This window comes from Natator depressus, chromosome 4, assembly GCF_965152275.1.
Source record: "Natator depressus isolate rNatDep1 chromosome 4, rNatDep2.hap1, whole genome shotgun sequence".
Lineage (NCBI taxonomy): Eukaryota > Metazoa > Chordata > Testudines > Cheloniidae > Natator > Natator depressus.
Window position 1 is genome coordinate 132,572,272 of NC_134237.1, and position 26,444 is coordinate 132,598,715.

Consider the following 26,444-nt stretch of genomic DNA (forward strand, 5'->3'; position numbering starts at 1 on the left):
GGCATTCATCTGCTCTGTGGATTAGGCTTTCCATTGCTAAAATCAGGGCAATGATACATCCCCACGGCACAGGGGTGTAACAAAGCTTAATGTGTTATGCCAGCATCGTGCTTTGAGATCCGCAGCTGGCACGTGCTGTGGAAGTGCCTGGTATTAGTGCAGTAACTTTCTGGGCCCCTTCAACTGCTGCTTTCAGATCTGTGTCCCCGTATAAGAGCACTGATGCTCATTGTTCTCATGGACCAGTTTCTTTGGCTTGCAGCGTCCATTGCCCTGGGAATTGATGTATCACTAGGTGGCGCTATTCCATCCCAATGGCCTTGTCTGCCCAAAAGGAATTTGGCACGTTGAACCCTGTTTGGTCCCCCTAACACCTCTCTAATACATCACACACACACACAAATGCTCCCAGTAGTGCACAGGCCATCACAACACTGGGTTCAGAGCAAGGCTAACCACTGAGTTGTCCTCCACCCAGCCAACCCCCACCAGCACAGTGCCAGTGTGGTTGGAGACCTTGGTGGAACGGCCCCGCCAGAGAGAATGGTTCTCCCACTACCATCCATAGTGCATCGATCACAGCTTAGAGGCCTGTATGGTCTACTTACTGCAGTCCATTGCACGGGGTCCCGTTTGCTGGAGCACCTGAGCTTTACGGATAGCCCATACAGTGAGCAAGGACTTTAGAGATCTGTGGCTACTGTTCTGGGTTGATGCCACATTAAAGAACAGGATCACCCATGAGCTGGGTGACGTGTAAGGAAATGGAAGACGGGGAACAGTCCTGCTCTGCTGGAGGCGTGACTAGTGCCCCATAGCACATGCACGTCTGTAATGCTGTCCCGCTGAGGAGCTCAGCAGGCTTTACAAGCATTCATCACTTTAGCCACAGCTCCCGCCTGTGAGGCAGGTATGTCTTATTAGACCCATTTTTGGATGAGGACACTGAGGTGCAGAACAATTGGAGGCCCAGTCCTGCAAGATACTGAGTGCCTCCTGGGGGGACGTTGTACCCCTTCCATTCCCATTGAAATCAGGAGACGGACAATTATCCGGTGATTTTCTGCTGTGAACAGGCAGCAGCAGGGAACTAAACAAAACTGCTCTGCCCCTGTTATCTGTGCCTTGCAGCAGATTTGAACCCAGCTCTTTGGCTGTCAGAAGCTGCAGTGGAGAAGGCTTTTCTACTAGCAGTGTGGGCAGCCAGTGGAAGACAGACAGAGCAAGGGAACATTGTGGCTGAGGACCTGGGGACAAACCCCTACTTGTACCATGCAGTGAGTCAGGACTTTTAATGTTCACGCAGAGCAGACGTGGCCTCTTTTCTTTAAGGTGTCATCTGGAAACAACACACCTGCTAAGCTGCCTGGAAATCATATGGCAATGAAGGGCTTTCCAGTGACCCAGCTGCAATCTGAGCTCCTTGGTCCAAGGCATATTCTAAATCTGCAGATCCCAAAGCATCACCTTCAGGGGTAAGGTGGGTTAGTGATTAGGGACAAGGTCAGGGAATCAGGAGACTGGAGTTCTGTTCTGGCCTCTACCACTGGCTTGCTGTGTGACTGTAAGCAATTTGTTTGAACTCTCCATGCCATCTGTGAAAAGGGGCTAGAGACACCTCCATACCTTGCCGGAGTGCTTTGAGATCCCCAGATCAAAACTGATGAGCGCCGCTGCTGATGGTAATTTACAAGCAGCCACCCGTGGCTCTGGACTTACAGTCACTGGGGGAGATTTCCATGATCCATGCTTTCGCTCCTCACCACGGCCCTGAATTCAGGGAACGTAGCTCTTAAAAACCTCTAGAAAATGCCATGGTGTTTGGTGGCATGAGGGAAGCCGTTTGTTATTGTTGGATTGTTTATGGGGCTGAGCCTGCATCTGGGACATTTACAGTCTTTGAGGAGTTCCAGTGCTGGACCACTTGAGATCCTAGCTCCGTGACCTCCAGCAAGCCGGGGCTCTCATCACTGGGAAAATGCTGTCCGCTGCAGCTTCGCATGTGCCTCTCTGCCCTAGACGAGGCAACTCCCTACTGCCATCCTGACAGTGGAGTGACCTCCACAACCGCCCCAGTCTACGCTGCCATGCCTGTGGGCAGCGAAACCTTGGCCCCTACCAATCCTGCCACTCTCACAGAGGCTGGGAGGAAGTGGTTTTTAGGGGTTGGAGCGGCAGGTCAGTCAGGGTCTCCCAGCAGGCAGGAGGCAGAGTGTCGGGAATCTTGACCCACCCACGCCTCCAGAAACCCTCACTGATTCCCAGCCCTTGCGCCCAATTCTTGACGTGAATGTCAAGGCGGTGGGATGCAGGTCGGTCTGGAGCTCACATCTGGTAGGGACCAGCAGGACGGGAGGGCAGGTGGATAGAGAGTGAGAGGCAAAGCCAGGGCTCCTTGGGTTTGGGGGATTAGTAGGGCTAAGGAAGTGAGAGCAGGGGCGTAGCCCTGCGGGGGGGGTGGGCACGGGGAGGGCGGATCTGGGCAGGGCTAGCACTGGGGTTGGAGACGGGGTCAACAGCGCCCGGTGCTGGCAGGAGGGGGACACATCCGAGCTCACAGACACTGAGCTGGGGTTGGGAGAGGTGGGTGGAGCTCCAGCCCCTGTAGGGCCCCCATCTGCCCCATGGGCACACCCCACAGCCTGTGTGCTCCAGGTGCCTACTGAGCAGTAAGGGGAAGTGAGGGGAGGTGAGCCCCCCCATCCCTTCTGCTCCCCTCCCCGGGGTCTCCTATCCCTTCTGCCTCCACCCCCCTACCCCCCATCAGTGCCCACCCACCCGAAAGCCGGGGCCCACCCAGTTTTCCTGTCCTAGCTATGCCACTGAGTAAGAACCCCCTTGTTCTGTTGTGAGGAGGGCGTGGGGGAGATCAGAAGGTAAGGGAGTCCCTTTAAGGTCCCTCGAGGCCATTATCTCACCTTTCTGCTGGCAGGGTCACATAGACTGCTACTGGGTCAGTGTACAGAGTGCTGTCCACCTGGGACAAAGCACCTGTGCAGTGGCGAAGTGTCACTATCCCCACTAGGGAAACTGAGGTATAAGAGAGAGGTCCGGTCCTCAACCCTGCCTGTCTAGATTCTGTGCCCATGGTTGTGTTATCTGAGCATCTCGATACCATGGTGAAGGGGGTGGGCTGGATGGATAGACAGAGCTGATTTGCCCAAGGTCACACAGTGACTTAGCCCCAAACCCAGGGATGCTAAAAACTTCAGAGAGGGAACCCCAGCCTCTTGACACTAACACCCACTTCTCAATACCAGTTGTCACCTGCCTGCGCCTGGAGACACTGTGGCATTTCTCTTCCGCAGTTATTCAGGGCGTGCTGTAACGGGTATCCTTGTGAAAGGACCAGCCCCCCACACCAACTGCGTCAGGAAGGAAGCTGCTCAGAGATTCTGGCTGCATCCAGGGAGCTGAGGCCAGAATTCAATTGGAGTCAGTCCAGTTTCATTTGTGCATTTGTCATTTTCATGACTGGCAACTCACAAAACAATCCGATGGTAGCACCTTAAACTGTCGCTGCCTGGGGGATGAGCAAAGGCCATGGGATGGAGGCAGCATAGGAGAGGTCAGTGTGTGGATGGGAGACCTCCATGCGTGTCTTCCTGGTGAGTCAGTGGGTGATGCTCTGCCCATACAGGGTTCGGAAACTGTGGTTGATAACTAACTGAGCTTCCCACGAGACATCCTGTGAGACAGCCAGGGGGTGCCCCAGCTGGGAATGACCGAATGAGGTGTCCTCAAAACCCCATGATAAGCAGAAGGTGAGGGTGTTCACCCATGAGCCAGGAGGAAAGCTGCTGGTGAAAAGGAAAACTAACTGGCTTCCTGGATGCTCTGTGAACGTATTTCAGCCAAGCCTCTGTGATGTAGGAAAACATCGGTATCCTGACAGAGAACTGAGGGGGAAAGTGACTTACCCAAGGTCACAAAGTGAGCCAAAGTGGCAGCCAGGACTGGAGCCCCTGGTTCATATTTCCACCTTTAGCCCATGAGACTGCAGCATCTCCCACCAAGTGACTTCATTTCTCTAGAGCAGGGGTGGCTCCGGAGCCACATGCGGCTCTTCAGACATTAATATGCGGCTCCTTATATAGGCACCGACTCCGGGGCTGGAGCTACAAGCGCCAACTTTCCAATGTGCCGGGGGGTGCTCACTGCTCAACCCCTGGCTCTGCCACAGGCCCTGCCCCCACTCCAACCCTTCCAGCCCCCTGCTCTGAGCCTGCCATGCCCTCACTCCTTCCCCTCCCCCCTGAGCCTCCTGCATGCCACGAGACAGCTGATTGGGAGGTGCAGGGAGGGAGGGGGAGGCGCTGATCGGCGGGGCTTCCGGTGGGCGGGAGGCGCTGGAAGCAGGGGCGGGAGCTAATGGAGGGCTGCTGATGTATTACTGGCAAAGAGTTGGAGCATTAGCTTTCATGGGTGAATACCCACTTCGTCAGATGCAAGTGAATACCCATTTCATCAGATGCATCTGACGAAGTGGGTATTCACCCACGAAAGTTTATGCTTCAATACATCTGTTAGTCTATAAGGTGTCACAGGACTCTTTGCCACTTTTACAGATCCAGACTAACACAGCTAACCCTCTGCGACGTATTACTGTGGCTCTTTGGCAATGTACATTGGTCAATTCTGGCTCCTTCTCAGGCTCAGGTTGGCCACCCCTGCCCTAGAGCACATTTGTCCCATTGCAGTCCTATGTACCACGCAGCCTCAGTGCCCGAGACCTCAAACCTGGGAGACAGGGAAGAGCTGGGGTCAGCTGTCACTTTTGAGAGAAAGGTTGCTGCCGATGTAGGTTTTAAAGCCATTGCACATTTAAATAAGTGCCTTTCTCTGGGCATCTCACCATGCAGCTGACCCACACACGGGCGCCACATCTATTGTGTAAGATCAGCCCTTATAACTGAATGCTGCCCATGCACCGCAGTGTATTTTCAAACATGCGCTACTTTCAGATTCTGCACCCACATATTCTCAGACTGCCCAGAGCACATACTCAGGACGGGCCACGCACACACAGAGAAATGTGCTTTTTCGCCCTCTCCTGACCCCAAAACACTTACACGGCTATTGCTCCAAAGTCACCTGCTGGCCGAATCCAAACATAGCCCAAAGGTGAATGGTTTGGACAATCAGGAGCACATGAAAACAAGAGGGTTTAATGGAAACTGTACCGTGGTTTTATTTATGGCAGGTCCTACTGGCGAATGGGATAATGATGCATCACTACAATGGGATTCCCCGTCCTGCTGGTCTTACTCATGCAAAACTCCAATGAAGGACTGTATAAGGATTGCAAGATTTGGAGCAAAAATTTCAAAAATGCCTAAATGCCGTAGGCCATTGATTTCAGTGACAGTTAGTTGGTCTTTAGCTGCTTAGGAGCCTAAATCTCACTGAAAATTGCTGGGATTTTGGCTTTTATGTGCTTAAATCCGTTTTGAAAAGGGGCTCCTAACTCACTTAAGTGCTTTTGAAAATTTGATCCTGGGTCCTTAGTGTGTTCAATATGCAGTGTTCTCACACCATGCCTGGATAGCATCTGCAGTGTAACTATTACATAACGTAGACCCAATCCTGAAAGCCCTCCATGTGGCTATGTGGGTGAGAGAGAGAGAGAGAGCTCGTTCTTTCTTACTAATGATTTTTCTGCCTTATTGAAGGCTCAGCATTATTCCTGCCTACCAGACTGATGAATGCTTAAATGTATATAATGTTACTAGCCAAGGACATAAAATATGAGCTGTATAATCACACTGCAAGTGGTGGGATGAATTATGGATGCACTTATCATAGAATCATAGAATCATAGAATATCAGGGTTGGAAGGGACCTCAGGAGGTCATCTAGTCCAACCCCCTGCTCAAAGCAGGACCAATCCCCAATTAAATCATCCCAGCCAGGCCTTTGTCAAGCCTGACCTTAAAAACTTCTAAGGAAGGAGATTCTACCACCTCCCTAGGTAACGCATTCCAGTGTTTCACCACCCTCCTAGTGAAAAAGTTTTTCCTAATATCCAACCGAAATCTCCCTTAATACACTTAATATGTGTCTCTTTAAGGGGCATGCATATTTGCATACTAATAGTGATGCTAATGAGCCCCTAGGTTTGGTATGTACACAAAATTCTGCTGGGAGAAAAACAACCAGTGTTAAACTTCAGTGAACTCTCCTACTGCTTTTCGAATACACAGCTTTTCCGACACTACAGAAACAAGCAGTCACATTACACCAACAGGTGATAAGTGTGTGGGTATGTATTTTTTCCCTAAAATGTGCTATTGTAAGCACGAATTGATCTCTTAGCTGGCATGACTCAAGACATAGGTTCAGGATTCATTTTTAAAGAGCCGCTCCTTTTCTCTTTATTGTTGTAGCTTTGTGTTCTTTTCCTCTCTTTTTTTCCTTTTAAATAAGAACACTTTGGACTTCTGCTGCGCCTTTCATCTACAGAACTCACTGCACTCAACAAACAGTCCTGAATTAAGCCTCACAACACTGCTGGGAAGTAGAAAAAGGTTGTTATCCTCATTTTGCCTGCAGGGAAACTGAGGCACGGAGCTATTGCGTGAGCTGCCCACGGTCACACAGCAAGTCAATGTCACAGTCAGGAGTAGACCCCCATAAGATCCAGCGCACAGGCCTGAGCTCCAACCACTGGACTGTCCTCCTACTCTTTGTATTTAAGAGACAGACACACACACACCTAGAGAACCACATTCAAATTAGAACTGGATCTAAGCTGGAAAATATGGGTGTGGCTCGAGAATTTGAACCTTCCAGAGGTTAGGGGCACCCAGATCTGGGGTTTGTTTCAGCGCACAATAATGATGAGAAGCAGTTGTGAAATTCAGATCAGGATCTGGGTTTGGAGTCCAGTCTCCAGCACCAGCACCGATGTATTTAAAATAAACTGGCTAAGTGCAGGTGAACCTGCCTATTTCTAGTAGCTGACCTCAGCCATCTCACACCGCCAAACCCAGCTGCCTTTTTGCCATCTTCGACGCATTCCTTAAACCCTCCCCTCCTGCCTCCACTGCTCTCTCGGCACAGGATATCACTGATGTCTTTCAAGAGAAAATTAACAACAGGTGACATGACCTTCCCCGTCCCCAAAGCTTGTCTTCCCTTCCCCTCCTGCAACTGTCTCCTCCCGAGTCACAGACGCAGAAGGTTCTCGTCTGCTCTCCTCTTTTAACCCCTTCCCGTCTCCTGATGTCCCTCATGCCCACTCGCATCCCCTCCTGGCTCCTTGACTCTCTCTTCTCTTTAACCACGCACTTTGCTCTGGCTCTGTCCCCTCACAACAGAGGCATAACATAAGTTTCTCCCATCTTGGGAAAAATCACCCTTGACCCACTTCCCTCCAACTACTCCCCATCTCCCTTCTGCCTTACCATCTCTAAGCTCATTGAATGTGCTGTCTAAAATCGGTCTGGAGTTCTTCTCCTCCAATCCCACCCTAGACCCTCTCCAGTCCAGCTTCCACTCCTTGCACTCCACTGAAACTGCTCTCACCAATGACCTCTTCCTAGCCTAAGCTCAGAACCAATACTCCACCCTCCTCCTCCTTCACCTGCCAGCCCCCTTCTCCACCATCGAACATGCTCTTCTTCTTGAGACTTTGTCTTCCCTGGGCTTCGGTGACTCTGTGCTCTCCTCCTACCTCTAATCGCGCTCTCCATGAGCCCTTCAAAGGATCCTCCTCATTCCCCCTCCAGTTCCCTGGGGCTCCATCCTTGATCCCCTTCTCTTCTCCCTCGACACCTCCTCTCTGGGTAATCTCATCCAGAAGCACAAATACAGCTACCATGACTGATCGATCTACCTCACTACTCCAGACCCATCTCCTGTCCAAACTACAATCTTGACCTGTCTTTCTGACATCTCAGAGCCACCAGCTCAAGCTCAACATGGCTAAAACAGAGCTCTTAATCTTCTTAATCTTCTCCCTAAACCCTTACTACTACCTCTTTTCTCAGTCAATGTGGAGAACACCACAGTCCTCCCTCTTACTCAGGACTCTAACCTGGACATGATCTTCAACTCGGGCCTCTCTCTAGGACCTCACATCCAAGCATCTTGCAGAGTCTGTCTGTGTAACATGTCTAACAGGGCTGCTGAGCCCCAGTTAAAGTGTGGGGGAGGAAACACAGATTTCTCCTCTTGCCTCCTGACCCCCTCTTCCCCTCTCAGATGCCCCACCACCACTACCAGCCTGTCCCCAGCCCATGAGCCCCTACACCCACCCCCTCCAAATCTGAGTGAGTATCATTGCAACCCAGCATGCTACATTGCAATGCCACTCAGACTTAGTAGGGGTGGGTGCAGGGACTCATGGGTCAGGAAGTTTGTGATGGAGGGGCAGGTGGCTGGGCCAGATCAGAGTGAGTTGCTGCTTGGCCAAATTTGAGTAAGGGGTGTTGCAACTGGGCACATAGGGTCATAGAATCATAGAATATCAGGGTTGGAAGGGACCTCAGAAGGTCATCTAGTCCAACCCCCTGCTCAAAGCAGGACCAATCCCCAACTAAATCATCCCAGCCAGGGCTTTGTCAAGCCTGACCTTAAAAACCTCAAAGGAAGGAGATTCCACCACCTCCCTAGGTAACGCATTCCAGTGCTTCACCACCCTCCTAGTAAAAAAGTATTTCCTAATATCCAACCTACACCTCCCGCACTGCTACTTGAGACCATTACTCCTCGTTCTGTCATCTGCTACCACTGAGAACAGTCTAGATCCATCCTCTTTGGAACCCCCTCTCAGGTAGTTGAAAGCAGCTATCAAATCCCCCCTCATTCTTCTCTTCTGTAGACTAAACAATCCCAGTTCCCTCAGCCTCTCCTTATAAGTTATGTGTTCCAGTCCCCTAATCATTTTTGTTGCCCTCTGCTGGACATTTTCCAATTTTTCCACATCCTTCTTGTAGTGTGGGGCCCAAAACTGGACACAGTACTCCAGATGAGGCCTCACCAATGTCGAATAGAGGGGAACGATCGATCTGCTGGCAATGCCCCTACTTATACATCCCAAAATGCCATTGGCCTTCTTGGTAACAAGAGTATACTGTTGACTCATATCCAGCCACTCAGTTTTGGCACGGCCAAAAGGTAGTAGTTGGACCATGGTCCAGGTGGTGTCCCCGGCTCTGCGGCCTATGTCTATGATATGGCCTTTCCTATCCATCTGCACAGCTAAAACTTTGTTCCAGGCTCTCATCATCTCATGTCTCGATCGCTGCAACGTCCTTCTCTCTGGCCTTGACAAATGCAGTCTTGCCCCGCTCTCATCCCTTCAGAAAACAGCTGCAAAGATCCTTTTCCCAGCTTGTCACTTTCACCAGGGCACCTCTCTCTTTGGATGCCTCCACTGGCTCCCCCTTCTGGTCATACCCAACATAAGCTGTTTTTCTTCACTTTCAAGGCCCGTCACAATCCGCTCACATTCACTACTGAGATGTCGACTTCCTGCTCCATTTGGCCCGTGATGCCAGCCTACAGCGCCCACTTGCACTTTTTCAAACCAGCGCCTTCTTGCTTTCTCCGAGGCTGCCCCTCATCCTTGGGGGGCATGCCCCAGAAACACCCACAAAGCTACTTCATTGTGCCCCTTTCCATTCCTCCTTAAAACACTCCTTTGCCAGGATACCTACAAAAACACTTGACAACAATTAGGCGGTGGCTTTGGCACACCAGCAGCCTGTCCTGCTGACCAGCGTTGTGTCTGTTTCCTTGTACTCCCCCATCAGTCTGTATCCAGCGGATGCCTCTTGTCTGATATTTACATTGTACGCTCTTTTTTGTTTGGTGTTTGTACAGCACATCGAACAGTGGGGTGCTGGGCTTGACTAAGGCTCCTATGTGCCACAGTATCACTAATCATTGTACCCGGGTAAAACCCAGCCACTTAATCATAGCTCAAGTGGTTTTGGTGTTGCACATCTCTATTGACAATAGCGTTGCCTGTTTCAAAGATCAACAAAAGCCTAAACGTTCAGAGTTAGCTGCTGTAACTCTCCACTTAGCCCTGATTCAGCACGGGGTTTTGGTCCCAGTTGAAAGCCTCACTATTCAGGCTATTGCTTAAGCATATAATTAACTTTAAGCACATGCTTAACTCCCACTGAGGGCAACTTAAATTTAAACACATGGCTTGAGTGCTTTCCTGAATGGGGTCTTATGCACATACTTAACTTTAAGAACATGCTTAAGTCCAGCCTTCCCTATGACATCACTTAAACATGTGCCTAATTCCCCTGGGCTTCAATAGGACCTAAGCACATGCTTATAGTTTCAGCATGCACTTAAGGTCTGTGCAGAACAGGGATGGATTTAAGCACACGCTTAAAGTTAGGCATGTGCTCAAGTACTTTGCTGAATTAGGGCCCTGGGTTTTATAGAGTATATTTTCGTCTATCAGCTGATTTTGGAAGCTCCTCACTGGACCATGGAAGGTTTTCTCCTTAACGCTGAATTTCTGGATCATTGTGGCTTCATGCCAGACTCTCAACACCCTTTCGACTGTTTTGACACCAGGGTTATGTGTGCAGATAAAATAATAATGATACCCAGCGCTAATGATATTTACTAAAATACAAATTAACCCTCAGTCACACAGTGTCGTGATTTGTCACCCAGAGCTAAAATTAAAAGCAGTTAAGGCTGAGTCAGAAAGTTATTTCAGGCTTTTCTGTGTAATAATAAGTAGCAGACTCTGCAGGTGCAACAGTGACACCTGCTGGCTATGATGGGACGTCCTGGCCTTTTGTGTCAAGAAAAACAAAGGTGGAAAGCACAAAGCAATGATCTGTTTGCATTCCTTTGCAGTGACGGTGGAATAACGTTTAATTTAATCATGCTAAATTAATTATTATGGTATGTTAAATTCATTAATTTTAAATTCCTGGTTGATTTAATAACATTAATTCAGAGAGGGGTTGTCACAAGTGCCTACCTGAATTGGGATTGAAAGTCACTGGGACTCATGTTCCTAAATCCCTTTGGCACTTGTGACAATCCCATCCTTAAGCCTCTTGCTCACTGCATTGTATTTTTGCTTGTGTGTTTCTTCTAAAGTTAATAAAGCAAAGAGCAAGCAAAAAAATAACTGGGAAGATTTGAGAGGTTATATTTTGTTTGAAATTTTTTTTTAAAGGCTCAAGAGTGAATAACAGTCAGCGCTTAAGTTGCAATTTTATAGCTGCAAATCTCCAAACACTCTGCAAAGAAAGGTCCATACCATTTTGCCCCTTCGACAGATGGGGAAACAGAGGCACAGAAAGGTGAACTGAGTTGCACAAGGTCAGTGCCAGAGCTGAGAACAGAAGCCAGGACCAGTGCCTTATCAATTAGAACACTCTGCTTCCAGGTCCAAAAAGCACTCCAATTAATTAATTAATATCCAGTTCAAAAGACAATAGTGGTGCTATGAAGATGGAAGCCTAGAATCACAGCAGCTGTTGCAGGGAATTACATCTCTCTGAATTATGCTGGCCCTTAGACTGCACCCCTGGTCTGTAATCCCACCACTCACCCTCTCTCAGAGTTTGTGCTGTGCAAGGCTGCTGTTGCCATGTGCTGAATCGGCATATCTTCTTGTCCTGCCCGCTCCTGAGCCAGCGCCTAAGGTTTTTCAGGCTGGGCTGGACTCCCTCATTTGGTCCCTGCAGTGGGAGGGAAGTTGTGGCTGTTCTGTGCCATTGCATTCTTCTCTTGGTGGACTCTCCACTCAAGGGCCACCATACAGGCTGTACATGGGTAGAAGCCAGTGTACATCCCTGTCAAGAGCTGGCCCACGATATCTATAAAAGCAGCCATTTGTTAAAATGGGCAAAGTAAAGAAGACATAATTAGAGGGTAACTTTGTGCCCCAGTTCCTTTTCCTATCCCAGAAGGGGACACACACATCCAAGGTATAAATTAGCAGTAAAACAGTGTTCCCAGGGCTCATGCTATTCACTTTTTTCTTTAAGTCCCAGCTTCTGGAGTCACGTGATTATGTGAGAATCTCAGCTTTCGTTTAAAATAAAAAGTACGTTTCTAGCCCTCAAGGTTGGGGAGACAAGTTTGAAAAAGGGAACCCTACAGGCTCCAGGGCCAGATTGTAAATGAAAAGAACCCCACATTTATTTATTTTTTAAATCTCATGATTTTGTGGACCTGAGTCATGATTTTTGAAATTTTGGGCTTGGTAATCATGGGAATGACTTAATCACACAGCCAACGCCATGCAAAAGCAGTGATGTCCCAGTGTGGTGCATGCTGGGATGCCATAACAGAATGAGGAGCCAGCAGCCTGTGATGGGGGGCAGAGACAGAAGGTAACTTTTGGTTGTGCAGGATGCAATGCCGCTCATAACCTGGTTAATGGTCGCATTTGGCATCTGCCTATTACAGAAAAGTTCTGTAGAATTGAACAGTCCTCTCTGTGGACTTTTGAAACCCGACACTTCAGGTTCTTCCCTATTCAGCTCTACAGGGCAGTTTCAAAGTTCTATAGAAAAGATTTCATTCTCTAAAATGTGTATGACGTTGAATATCAGACCCTGATAAACGTCCAAGCTGGTAGGGGCTGCCTCTTCTTTTTCAGTCCATTCTTTGGTTTACAGAACTGCTACGCATTTTGAAGGCAAATCTAATTTTGTTATGTATCCCTGGCTCCTTGAGTTATGGGTAGGGTTCTGCTGCGCCCCACAGAAGAACAAAATTATTATCCCAATACACCATCTCTTGTAAATCTCTCCTGGGAGTTAAAAAGGGTCTTGGCGTACGTGCATGCTTTGACTATGTACAGTTGAACGAGACACTTAGTTACGTCTTTCTTTAGGTTTCTTAAGTAGTAATAAATAGTGTGCACTAGTAAAGCACTATTCAGCTCAGGATCCCAAAGCACTTTAGACACACTATTGAACTAAGCCTCATCAAACCCCTGTGAGGTAGGTTTACATCACTAGCCAGATGGTTCATCTGGTGCCCAAATGGCCTCATGAGTCAGTAGCAGATCTACGGCTATAATAACCCCGGAGTCCCCCGCTCCCCACCACACCTCCCCCACTTCCTTGCCATATTTACACATGTATAGTTCACTACACTGTTTTTTCCATTCTCCCTAGCTAGAATCCAAGCTGCAGGGACCTTGAGGATTGTATAAACTGGCCACATGCCTCCGCTCTCCAAACAGGAGAGGAGCGGCAGCTCGGGACAGAGCTCTCCATAAAAGTCAGAGAGATCCTGTACATGCACCCTGGGTACAGATTACTGTCTTCCCTCAGAATTTATTAGTGTTTCCTCTGCCTTGAAACAGGAACTGCCTTCATGTTGATAACTGACAGCACTAGTTTCTCTGTGGCTTCCACAAGCACCTCAGTCTCGCTTGTTCAATTGCTCTCCTCTATAGTTTGCAAGCACACTGCAGTGTTTGTCAGTGACTGCCATCAGCGGTCCCTTGGGGACTAGTTCTTTGTCTGGCGCTAGCACTGGGGAAACCGTCAATGTCACACACAGCTGTGCTGTCTGTCTGCCTGGGTTCATACACCACACTCACCGCCGCAGCAGCCTGGTGCTGCAAGACTCATTCTGAGCCCTGCCTCCTTTTCCTCATTGATCACAAGAGCTCAGCAGTTAACGTGGTTAACCTGCACATCAGGGTCCAGGGCCAAATGAGTGATATCCTCTAACACATGCAGATAAAGACCCTGCAATGAGGAACTGGATGGCTCAGGGGATTGGTAGATCAGCCCCAGGAGACCTGTGCCAGCCCGTGCCAGCGTTGAGCAAAAAGCAGCTGTCCAGTGGCCTGCTTGGGCTGGGTTGAAGGTCTCAGCTTGCTGCCAAGTAAACATGTGTCTATCATAGAAACCTTCATCACAACCCACCCACCCCACTGTCTGGGAGCCTCCAGCTGGGCCGGGTTTTGGAGGCTCTTTCCTGTGAGGGCATCAAGGAAGCGGGTGGTCTGATGTGCTGTCACATCTATTGCATTTAGAAGACTTAGATTCCAGGCCTGTCAACCAGGTACTTTCCTGAAACACCTAGTTCACTCAAAGATGGTATCACAGGGGCCAGATCCTCCCCTGGTACAAATGGGCATGGCTGCATTGACTTCACTTGCACTGTACTGATTTGCACCAGATGAGAAGCTGGCTTTATACCTTTACAGGTAAGAAAGGAAACATTGCCTTGTTGTCTGGATTGTGGCTTCTAAGCCTGTCTCTCTGTGAATCATGGGAAATGGTTTAGGCCCCAGTGCTGTCCCCAGAGCCCAGCCCAAGCAGCCAGGATGGGCGCTGGGCAGGCAGGTGCGGGGATGGTAAGAGAAATAGCTTCACCAGTGCAGTGCTGATGAAGGCACTCAGCATAGGGGAAATGTTTCATCCCTGAGGCTGTCCCACTGGGCCGGGGGTACTGTCGTTCCCATCTCCTGCACAGTCTGACTGCACTGTTACGAGCACCTAGGGGCCAGGCCTGCCAGCCTTGCTTCTGCTGAGCAGTACCTCGCTGAGCAAAATGGCGCTGCTCAACCTGGGGCATTGAAACAGAGAGTGAGACCCTCAAATCTTGGTCTACGGCGCGTGTTGATTTTATGCAGGGTTACAATCAGTTTCGCCCTTCCTTGCAGAGTTTTATATTCTGAGCTGCCGTTCAAGGTCCCCGTGGCCTCCCTCTAACCGTGTTTGTCCCAATTTCCTCCAAGGTTCCTTCTTTCCTTCCCTGAAGCCCTCTGACATGGTCTTCAAGATCATCTTCTGGCTGGGGTACTTCAACAGCTGCGTGAACCCCATCATCTACCCCTGCTCCAGCAAAGAGTTCAGGAGAGCTTTCATCCGGCTCCTCAAGTGCCAGGGCCCCCGGCGCCGGCGGCCCATCTGGAGGGTCTATGACAACCACTGGCGTGCCACCTCCATGAGCAGCTCGGAGCGGGATTCCGACAGGGACGTGGGGCCCAGAATCACCGCCCTCAACTCTTTCATATTGAACTCCACCCCCCAGGAAAGAACCCCTAAGAGGCGAACGCTAAGCTTCAAAGGGTGGAAAATGGTCACCGCTTTCCAAAAACCATCCTCCACCCAGCTGAAAGAAAAGATGAACAGCCTCTCCAACAAAATAAGGGGTGGCTCCTGCAAAGGGGGCATGACCGCAGCTTACAAAATGGAGGTGGAGTCCGTTTCTATAGGGATCCCTAATGACTTCACGGAGGCTATTGACTACCAAGTGTACGATTTACCAGACTGCTGCGGGCTCAGAGAAACGGATATTTAAAGCCCCGGGACAACTATTTGTTTGTTTTAAAATGTGCATTATATGTGGTTAGAGGGGATGAAAATGGGATGCAATCGATGTGTTTGTCAGGCAGACTGGAAAAAGCGATCAGGTGTCAAATGAGCCACCGGAAGGTTCTGTGATCACCGCCCACTAAGGTTACAGGGTGCTAAGGGCTTAGCATAAGGGAAATACTAATGCTCTAATGCAATGCCAGAGTCTTATCCGCTGTATTGCCAAGTGAAGGAAGCAGTGGGACTGTGGGGTCTAGGGAAACGATCTGGTTCTTCTAGTCGGGTGATGGTGTTTCAGAGCTGCTGTGCAATTCAGGGGAAACTAGAATGCATCCTTCACGATTCCAAAAAAAACAGGAAGGTCAACACCATGAAGGCACCAAAGCTGGGTGTCATTCTCCTGTCATAGTGCACGTGACCGCGGCTCCTTCCAGAGGCTGTTCCCAGCAAGGATTCGGCTGCTGCTTCGTGACAGAGCTGTTCCATTAGCTTAAGGGTAAGGGCTTCTGGTGAACGTCCCAGGGTTTGATTCCTGCTGTCGACTGTGGGGGTCTCTGATCATAGGATCATAGAGTATCAGGGTTGGAAGGGACCTCAGGAGGTCATCTAGTCCAACCCCCTGCTCAAAGCAGGACCGATCTCCAATTTTCACCCCAGATCCCTAAATGGCCCCCTCAAGGATTGAACTCACAACCCTGGGCTTAGCAGGCCAATGCTCAAACCACTGAGCTATGCTTCCCCCGCCACAGGTATATCTGGCCACAGGTTACTACATATGCGTAAGATGGGTTTATGGCTGAACAGTCATCCTCCCTTACACGCTGAAGCAAAGGGAAGCACGGGTCTTGTTTCTAATCCAAATCTGAGATACACTTCTCATTTTACTTTGAGTCTGAAAAGTACCCTGAGCCTTACACAGCACCCACTGCCAGCACCAGCGCGAGCGCATGTTTCTCTGTGTCAGCAGCGAGGAAACACTGCCAGGAGTGCTTTTGGATATTGGACGTGTCTGGCTCTTCGGCCCCCACCTCTTCCTCTCGCTCTCCCTCTCAAACAATAAGAGAGAAACAGTGGCAGCAAAGTTCAGCTCAAGACTCAAACTTCCCCATAGCTTGGGATGGATGTTTCCATGTAGGCCCATCTCTAAGGTTCGTGTGTCAGAGCTAAAGTCAAACATCTCTCCATAGAGGTTGGAGTTCCCCCTTGTAATGCGCCAGGTTCTTGAGCTGAGTCAGTCCACGATGATCGTCATCGCTCTTGTGCCGTTCTGACGCAATTCCTTGCCGAGACGGCGGAGCTACCCAAGCTGAACCGTTCAGTGGCCCTCAGTAATTGTAGGTTTTGTTTGCTCTTGCTGGAGCCAAAAAGGGTAGCAATCATTTTTTTCCCCACCATGCACAGATCCAGAGCGAGACCTCATCCGAGAGGATGTAGTGGTCTCCAGTGCCCTAGACTATGTGGAGAAAGAAGATGTGTGCCCCCCCCAAAAAAGGGCACCATCGGTAGCACCAACCTAGTATGACCAGGCACAGTGTGGTGTGTTATGCTTTGTTGTATATTTGCACTCAGCCAATTAGTAGGTCACACTCCACCGAGCTGCGTATTTCATGTGTCTATTTTGTTGCATTTTTGGGCCACTGATGAGCCCAGGAGGCTCCACAAAGAACCTATGGTAAGTTTAGAAATAGGCTCGGCCCACAATCCCTGAATTCAAATGCCCTGGGGACTTGGGCAGAGTGCAGGTCTGAGTCTAAAAGTCTTATCTCAGGTCCATTCTCTGGTGCAAATAAAAATATAGGAAACCATGCTCCATAGTGGAGACATGCTGTCAAATTCATCCCAGGTGTAATCCCACCCAGGTCAGTGCAGTCCCACTTGGGGCAAATTTGGCCCATTAAGACTAACATGGCTTTTATTACTGGGGCCTGGTGTATGTTTATCCAGCCTCTCTGACTAAGCTTTTGCAAGAAGAGAAACCCAGCTGCCAGGCTCACAGTGTTAAAAAAACCGGGTGTTATGTTTTGTCCTCCTTGCTCTTTGTTTTTATATGGAAACTCAATATACAAAGTGTAGAAAGAAAGAAAGAAAGAAAGAAAGAAAGAAAGAAAGAAAGAAAGAAAGACTAATATATTGGATACCGAGATGCAGTGTATGGAGTGGGTCGTAGCTGAACTCTGCAATACCCTTGTCAAGCTGACACTGAACGAAATGAATTATTGCACAAGCAAGTCTGGTGTGTGTCAAACTATTCCCTGCAGGAAGCCAACAATATCAAGCAGCACTGGCCAATGGTGCACTCGCTGTGAACCATGTCTGGTTCGTTACAGTGTGTGTTCAGAGATTTCTAAGAGGCTTGCCAAATAGCGCTCAGAAATCCCAGTCGGCCCAATCCTGCCAAAAGTCCCAAGGGGAACCCAATTGGGCCTTCTCAGTGGGAAAATCGTATTTCTTTTTGGGTTTGTAGGAGGCCTGCAGTGACCGTAAATAAAGGGTGAGCTGAGAATAACCAAATAGCCCTTTAGCGGTATAAGAACAGTGCCTGCAAATGGTTAACATACAAAGCATGACACAGGGCCCAACCCTGCCCCCTCCAAATTCCCACTGCAGTTGATGGGTGCTGTTCAATTTGCAGTTATTGTTTATTTACTGCTAATTGTTTGGAGCCCAATCCCGTGGCCATTAAAGTTAGTGGAAAGACTTCCGATGAGTAGGAGCAGGCCCTTCTAAGCATTGTGTAGCCATGCCTGGGACAGTACAGCCATGCAAAGGTGGGAGCCCCCAAGCCGAGGAGCTTGCAGCTTAAAGGCACTGTTGGGCCCATAGCACTATGAGACAGCACCAGGTAGGCAAAGCCAGAGCGGTGTGTGGTCACTGGTGCTGGAATCTAGCCCAGAGCAGGTGGCTTGTCAGGAGCTCTGGAAGGAGAAGAGTCCATTCACCCTGCCCTTGTCCCCCTACTGCAGACACATGGGCATGTATTCCATTGATATTAAGGGGAGAGCTGCACTGACAATAGAACTAATCCATTGGACAGGTAAGGTGCTGTGTGGAAACAGGTAGCTATTCCAGATCTGCTGACTGCAGGGGAAAGAAAGCCCACTGGGGACAAAAGGTGCGTATAATCATGGGCCCACGTTTGTAGCTGTGGTAATTTGCGGACATTTAACCATCTAAATACCTGACCTCCAGGTGCAATCAGGCTGTGAGTTGTACAAGTGATGTTAACTGCACCCACCAAAATGGAGGCCTAGTTATGGGCAGGATGGAAATTTGATCTTAAATGGGAATTTCATATAATATTAATGGATTTATGCGGGTAACTTCCCATTCAGTGAGATGAAAATACATCCATCCATGTGTATATGTGTGTGTAGATTTATATGCTGCATACAGATACACACACACATATATATATACCAACATACTGTCATTTCCCAAATCACAGATATTTTCTCATAAACTGAAGATTTTCCAGGGCTGTCTAGCTGTTCCTGGCAAGCATTTTATCAAATATTCCTCCCAAGTTGCTGAGGCTGTTGCTAACACTTCTGCCTGACCTTTTAAATTAGCTTCTTCTGTTTCATTTTTATGATTTCATATACCTGAATGTATAACCTCTGATCACTTGAAAGCATTCAGCAAAGCAATGCCTAATTGTTGTGTGTTTCACTGATTCTCCCTCCGGGTTCTATTCAGGGCTGCAGGGGAACAGAGGAGATAAAACTAGGCTTAAACAAGCAAACAAACCCCACACATCTCCTTTGTTGTGTTAATTGCAGCTGTCCCGGTGTTTGAATTAAGACACCTGGAGACGCATAGATCATAAAGTAGAATTATGTGGGGCGCATTCACTATAATGCTGTTTAATAATACCTGCTACTTGCGGTAGCCTAGTGCATTTAGGCAGCATTTTTGTTCTTCGTTTAAACCAGGGATACAAGTTCCCCCTACCAGGGATGGCTTAGTTTTGTGCAGAGAGGCTGAATCCATCCGAGGAAAGGATTCCAACACTGGCTGCTGTGCAATACTTTTACGGGGTCTTGCAAAATTCTGCCCTTCTGTCAACTGATTCTGGTTGCATTCGAGATCAGCGTGGGTATTAACTAAGCACATATGGAAGCTACAACACCCTTCAAGACAGGCTGGGACATCATAACCTATAGCTGCCCATGTTCGGGTGATTCAGTTCTATCTTCCTGGTCAGTCTGGAGCCCAAACCTTAGCATTGGTTAAATACTGATGACAGAAAAATATAACTTATTTGAGGGATTTTGTCCGACAATTTGAGATAAATAGAAAATAAGCATTTCTAAAAAAAGGAAAGCCGGATCCTCTGCTGGTGCGAATCAACATCACTTCATTGAAGCTGGAGTCCATTGGTGCTGTGCTGATTTACACCTGCTGGGAGTCTGATTTAGATCTTGATTACACTGGTGTAAATCTAGAGTCACTCCAGTGAGTTCAGTGGAATTACGTCAGAGGGATACCAGCACAGAATCAGGGTCATAAGCTAGCCTTCATCTCTTCACACAAAGCTCCCGTTGCTATTGACAGGCATGAGATCAGTGGGTCAGAATATGGGCTGGAGTGTTTCCTATAGATAGTTCGAGTCTAAAATGGCTTTAGAGACCATCCCAGTCTATCAAGGGAACCAATATCTTGGCTCATATAAATAATTATTATAAGGAGTGAAAAAACACTCATGTGGGAATTTGGAAAGATGCAGTTTTTTTACCTGATTGGATAATGACTTTGATAAACACTTTATAAATGACATTTTCCTGTGACTGATATAATTGCAATGTGGAATGACATATATTTTGGTACAAGCACTCATTTTGAAAATGCATATTTATTTACATAATTGATCATAATGGCTCCTGAGGAAGGGTTATCACGAATCCAGTCAAAGAAAAATAAAACCCAGCACAGAAAGTACACGTCAGAAAGTAGATATTTTACCCAATAAACTATAGAAGTCCATATGATATAATCTGTAAATCCTATATTTACAAGTTAATGAACCAATATGTAATTGAATTATTGCAGAGGTCACATGTATCAAATTCACATTCAGTAAAAAACCCATGGAATATTTAATTAGCATAAGATGCCATTTGCCATGGTTCATGCAGTCTGGTCTCCATGTTGTGGCCAATAGGCGATGTTGAAAAGGAAGGAGAAAATAACCCTTAATGCATGTACCCAACTGTGCAACAATGTCCATCAGAAAAAAGTTCCTTCCTGACCCCTGCAGGGACTTATGCCCTGAAGCATGAGAGCTGATCATCATTATCCAAACTAGAGCTGGACCTGAGCTGCAGCATTTAGCTGTGAATGCAGTTTGAAAATCTTAAGCTGGGCCTGAATCAAAAACCTCTGTATCCTAACATGGGAGGTGTTCAAATTTGGAGGAAGTGTTGTTGTTTTTTAAACAGCACTGTAAAAATCAGTTGGTAAATCCCAAGGACACCCGCTCCCAACCCTTTGCACTAAGATCAGAGGAAAGTGTTGTTAGGCTCTTGGATTAAAAGGAGCATATGGCTTTGGCCTAACCTTCTCCTGCACAAAATATCCCTCCACAAAAAACCCTCTGCCCTGGTTCCTTTTCATGCTGTGCATAACAGGGGCCCCATTCTCCCTCCTCTAGGGGAACAATGACTCCACCAGCTGAAATTCACATGGGTTTTCTCTCTTTCTGTCAAGGAGACAGAATTTGTTTCTGCTCCCCTCCCCCCACACCCACGTAAAGAGCCAAACACAAGGTGCAGCTGGCTCAGCTCTTACCCCTCCCCGCCCTCCAAAGCACTCAGATCCTAACTGTGGTGATGGGGGCCATATAAATACCTAGATAGCTAGAAACCTGCAGATCTTGTGATCTTCCAGAGGCAAGTGGCTTCCTTGCAAAGTGGACCCTTGCTTTGCTTTACCACCTGCCCTCTCTCTCCATCTTCCTGCAACCCCTGGAGCTCCATTGGAGTGTCCTCAACCCTCCCCTCCCCCCCAACCACCACCAACCACAATCCACCAGCACAGGGTTCCTTCCTTTCATGGTGATCTGAAATCCTGAACTGTGTCCTATCAGACGATGATTGGCCATTACCAAGCATACACCAGAAGAACTTTTTTCAGTTTAGGCCTGGGTTCCCCCCACTAATGTACCCAGTTTGCTGGGAGAGGGGGACATCTAGCTAGAACACTTGTGATCTGGGTGTCTATAGCAGTGCATTGCCCTGTGATCCCGTCACCAAAGGAAATCGGCAGGGGCCCTCCGAAGAGCAGAACTTTTGGAGGAGACCTTTCCTCATTCAGTTTTCCTTTACCAGGGTGAGGAAATGGGTCAGATACTTAGCTGATGCCCATGTCATAGCTCCATTGACTTCAGTGGAACCAGGCTGACGTACCCTAGGTGAAGATCTGTCCCAACATCTCCAAACCATCCAAGTGATTAATCATTGGGCCATTTCATAAAGCACGTGCATCACTGGTGTCCAAGGGCTCTCACTTCGTTATACTGGCTTGCTGGGGTCACTTTTAGCATTGTTACACTTTGTTGCTTCAATGAACTAATGCCAAGACTGGCTGGCTGCAGCACTTATGTCAACAGAACCTCCCAGCTTCCATTCCTAGAGGGCAGAAGGTTTTATCCACCATTAAGATGGACTGAAGTTTGGTTACATTTCTATTGTTTACAGTGTGTATATAAGTGTACATTTCCTTTAGCAACATCTGGATTTTTTTTTTATGTATAGATTTTTATTTTTCATCCTCAATGTATTTATTAGTCAAAGTATTTCTGTGCTGTGATTCGAGGTACGTTGGATTGATGTAAAGTCTACAAAACTGAATGCACAAGTTTTGGTTTGTACCAAATACACGCACAATGCTGTATAAAAGGTGCAGTATTATTGTTAAGGGGCAGTATCGTTGCTTGATATGATTTTTGAAATATGGGAGGGACGGTTGTGATAAAGCACACATTTTAAATTCATGTCTTTTCACCCACATATAAATGGTCTAAAAAGATTATAAAAGTTTGACCAGCTGGTACATACAATGGGAGTTTGAAAAGAAGCCATTTCTTCCTGAAATGATCTAAACCCAGGAAGTCTCAGGCTGAGGATCACAGACAGTGTCAGGGGTCATGACAACCTTGCTCTTCCCACATTGCTGAATGGGGAAGGGCATGTTCTGGAGGGAGTGTGTGTCCTGGGATGGGGTGGGGGTTCTGGTGTGGAAAAGGGGACCCTAGTATCATAAATGTTAAGATTTAGGGCTGGTTGAAAATTTTTCTATTGAAACTGCTGTTTGATGGAAAATTGTGCAGGGGGAGGGGTAATGATTTTTTTCTGAAAAATATCTGCTTTCCTTGGAAATTTTCAATTTTTAGTTGAAAATGTACGAAACCTGAAATATTTCCATTGTGAAGTGCTTCACAGGACTTGTCGCTTGGGTGTCTCATGCTCCCGTTCTCCTTTATGCATCCGGCTCCCTGGCTGGACTACATCTCCCATGAAGCATCACGATCTCCCTTCGTGGTAAAGAGAGGCAGTGCACATGGGCCGTCATATGGTAGTCGTGCATTATGGGAGGTGAAGTTCAGCATGGGGAGAATGGAATCATGGGAGCAACCAGACTGTAACTCTTGTGGGGCACCACAGCAGCATTTTACAATTGAAATATTTTGGATTTGGGGCAAAGTATTTTGCCAAAAAGTTGAATTCTTCTGTGTGTGGAGGGAGTGGGGGACCAAGTGTTCCAACCAGCTCTACTGAGAGCCTCTGTCCCAGGGAGACGGAAATAGGTCCTTACAACACGAGTGATAAAACACAGTCTGAGTGGATCTCATGTTGCTTTAGCTGTACAAAAATCACAGACATTAGGGATGAAAAAGACTAAAAGGTTCGACCTTTTTAAGGGGCTTCTTCTAACTTTCTGCCTACAATTTAGTACCCACTTGTTGGGGTGACATTTTAGATGCAACAGGAGCAGGGGAACACCCTTTTATTCCCTTTGTAATGTTGCAGAGCCCTGGGGAAAAAAATAAAGGAAGTCGTCATTGTCACATGTACTTAATGATCTTTCTGTACCATAGAATTTGCCTGGGTAAAATGTCCCATCTCAGCTTTCACACACGCCCTTCACCTTGCCTTGCCTTAGAGTTTGTGCAATACTTCCTCTGCCTGATGCATGTGGAAGGTTACATACCATTACCTGAGAAGTCAGAGGCTCAAAGGCAGGTGGCCCGTGGCTGTCCTTTGAACATAGCACGTCTGTCTGGCACCTGGATGTGTTGTATGGCTCGCCTGAGGCACATGGTAAAAACAAGACAAAACTCACTCAATTCCCAAGAGCCTGCTGAAGTCAGTGCCACCCCGGAGCCACTCGAGGTAAGTGGGCTGGGCTGGAGCACACACCCCGAACCCCTTCTTCACCCTACACCCCAAGCCCCTGCCCTGAGCCCCCTCCTGCACCCTGCACCCCTCCTGCACCCCAGCCCTCAACCCCCTGCCCTGAGCCCCTGCCATACTCTGCATCCCTCCTGCACCCCAACCCCTTGCCCTAAGCCCCCAACTCCCTGCCCTGAGCCCCTGCCATACCCCGCACCCCTCCTGCACCACTCCCTCCTGCACCCACACCCCTCCTGCACCCCAACCCCCTGCCCTGAGCCCCCAACCTCCTGCCCTGAGCCCCTGCCGTACCCCGCACCCCCCCTGCACCACCCCCTCCTGCACCCCATCCCCCTGCCCCAGCCCTACATTCATGACCCTGCATGCAATTTCCCCACCCAGATGTGGCCCTCGGGCCAAAAATTTTGCCCACCCCTGCTTTAGCACACTGCTATTCATGTGGGATGTTTACATGTTTCTATTGAGTTAGTCTCATCACAGACTACTGTTTAAAAAGGCTACTTCTTAGTATTTGGGAAGAGATTTCTGATAGATAGCTCTTGAGCCGAAAAACACGTATGATCCAGCAGCTGAAAAGTGAAACGAGACAAATTCAGACTAGAAATAAGACACATTTTTAACAATGAGGGTTATTAACCAACTGAAACAAATTGCCTATGGAGCAGGTGGATCCTCCATCACTTGAAGTCTCACTCAGGACAGGAGATCTTTTTAATTTTATATGCTCTAGCTCAAATAGAGCTTAAAGGCTTGAAGCAGGAATCACTGGGTGAGGTTCTCTGGCCCATGCTATGCAGGAGGTCAGATGAGATGGTCATAATGGTCCCTTCTGGCCTGAACAATCTATAAATCTATACCTGGCCTAGGGGATGGACAGTGCATCTTACTGAACACAGGAAGCATTGCCCAGAAGAGCACGCCAGTTTTGCTCAACAGAGCAGACTTACCTAGCCAGGGGAGTTATCTGCTGCCATTCTGAAGCTCCAGGGACAGCTACACTTTCGCTTGCTTTTGACAGAGTGTCAGTCGTTTATTTATTTATATTTAGATTCTGGGTTTTGTGGTTTATAGTCTATCCCTCAAGGGCCATTGCAGCTATTTTCGCTCCTGAGAATTGGCCGCGGGGTTAGAAAAAGCTGTTTTGATTCATTTTTATTTATGTATGTAATTTGCAGCGTGAGTTATTGCCAGGGAAAGGTGCCATGAGGACAGCCCTGGGGGCCTCTCTCCCTCCCCCACACCATCCCGTTAAAAAACAGATTCTGCATATACCGTCATGACGGAGACCGCCCTGTACGGCCCCACCTACCGCTATGCCACTTAGCTGCATCCTAAAGCAGATCACCTTTCAGACCAATGAGCGCCAGCTGTCCTGGTGCGATTTGTGATGGAGGCACTTGTTCACTCAGGCTGGGATTATTCAAAAGGGCCTAAGGGGGGAAGGGGCGTAATAGGCCCCCACTGCCATTAAAAGCCAATGGGAGACGGACACCTCATTTCCTTAGGCAATCCCAGCTTTAAGGCCAAATCCAGCTCCCCTTGAGGTCAATTGAAGATGCCCATTGACTTCAAGGGGAGCTGGAAAAGGCCCTAAGCACTAGGCTGAGACCAACACGCTCAGTTCACATAGGCCACCAAGACAGCTGACAAGGATTTCTACTCTCCTGAGCTTTCCTGGATTCAAGCCATTGGCCTAGAAATAATGGGGGCCTAGCTTAAGAACATAAGAACGGCCATACTGGGTCAGACCAAAGGTCCATCTAGCCCAGTATCCTGTCTTCTGACAGTGGCCAATGCCAGATGCCCCAGAGGGAATGAACAGAACAAGTGATCATCAAGTGACCCATCCCCTGTTGCCCATTCCCAGCTTGCTACCTGTCCTCTGAAGCAGCTGCCTGTGAGCTATGGGTGCTTAACCCTTTCCTCATGGGCCGCAAAACGAAATGAGGATCAAGCAGAAGGGTTAATGGTGGGTTTGGTCGGGAGGGTCTTTCCCTTTGTGGGTAGGTACTGACTTTACTTTGGCATCTTGCTCACCAGAGAGCTTTATTGCTGGCACCAAAGACATAATGAGGAACAAATATTCCCAGTGCAGTGGCCTGCAGACTGAAAAAAACCCGCATCCCTATGGATCCACCACAGCCATTCAGTGCCTAGGTCAAGAGGGCGTCCGAAAATAGAATTAACGAAGCTTGTGATATGGACCCTGCCAAAAATGCAGGGAAACTGACCAGTCTTCCTCTTATTACCAAAGGGTGTACAATGTTGGAAGAGGGCCAATGTTTAGGACAAAGTGTCTTTAAAAAATGCTCTGGGTCAACTATGCGGCCAGTTGCGAGGAACTTTTACGGCTGTGCTGCACTTTGAGATGTCAGACACCATCTCCTCGGTCAACAGAGAGCTGCAGCAAGGCGCCGCTGTCACCATTTGAATGGTATTTTTAGATGACAAGCACTGAAGTAAACACGCGGGATGATTTTGCAGCCTCATTTGACAGATCGCTGTATGAACAGAGACACGTGCAAATGGCACAAGGCCCCAGGAAAACATCTTTCAAGAGCAAGAGCAGTTTCATTTGCCCCAGAGGGCAATGTACACACAGGTTGGCATGTGCCATGTTACTACTGCCCCTGTGGACAGACTCAGCCCTGCTCCAGAGTTATTAGTGCCCTATCCAGTGGATGGGCTAGAAAGAGGGGTGACCAGACATGTAGCCCTTGGAATCCTTAAACCCACAGCTGCTGTAATCTTT

The 26,444-nt window shown here is 48.3% G+C and overlaps 1 protein-coding gene across 1 annotated transcript in view; it reads left to right on the forward strand.

Moving 5' to 3' along the window:
• ADRA1D (adrenoceptor alpha 1D) overlaps nt 1-18,798 on the forward strand; it is a 71,874-nt gene extending 53,076 nt beyond the window's left edge. The window contains exon 2 of the mRNA XM_074951908.1: nt 14,702-18,798. Within this exon, the coding sequence (XP_074808009.1) occupies nt 14,702-15,267 (566 nt within the window). The 3' untranslated portion in view covers nt 15,268-18,798. The remainder of the gene's footprint in view (nt 1-14,701) is intronic.
• The last annotated feature ends 7,646 nt before the right edge of the window (nt 18,799-26,444 follow it).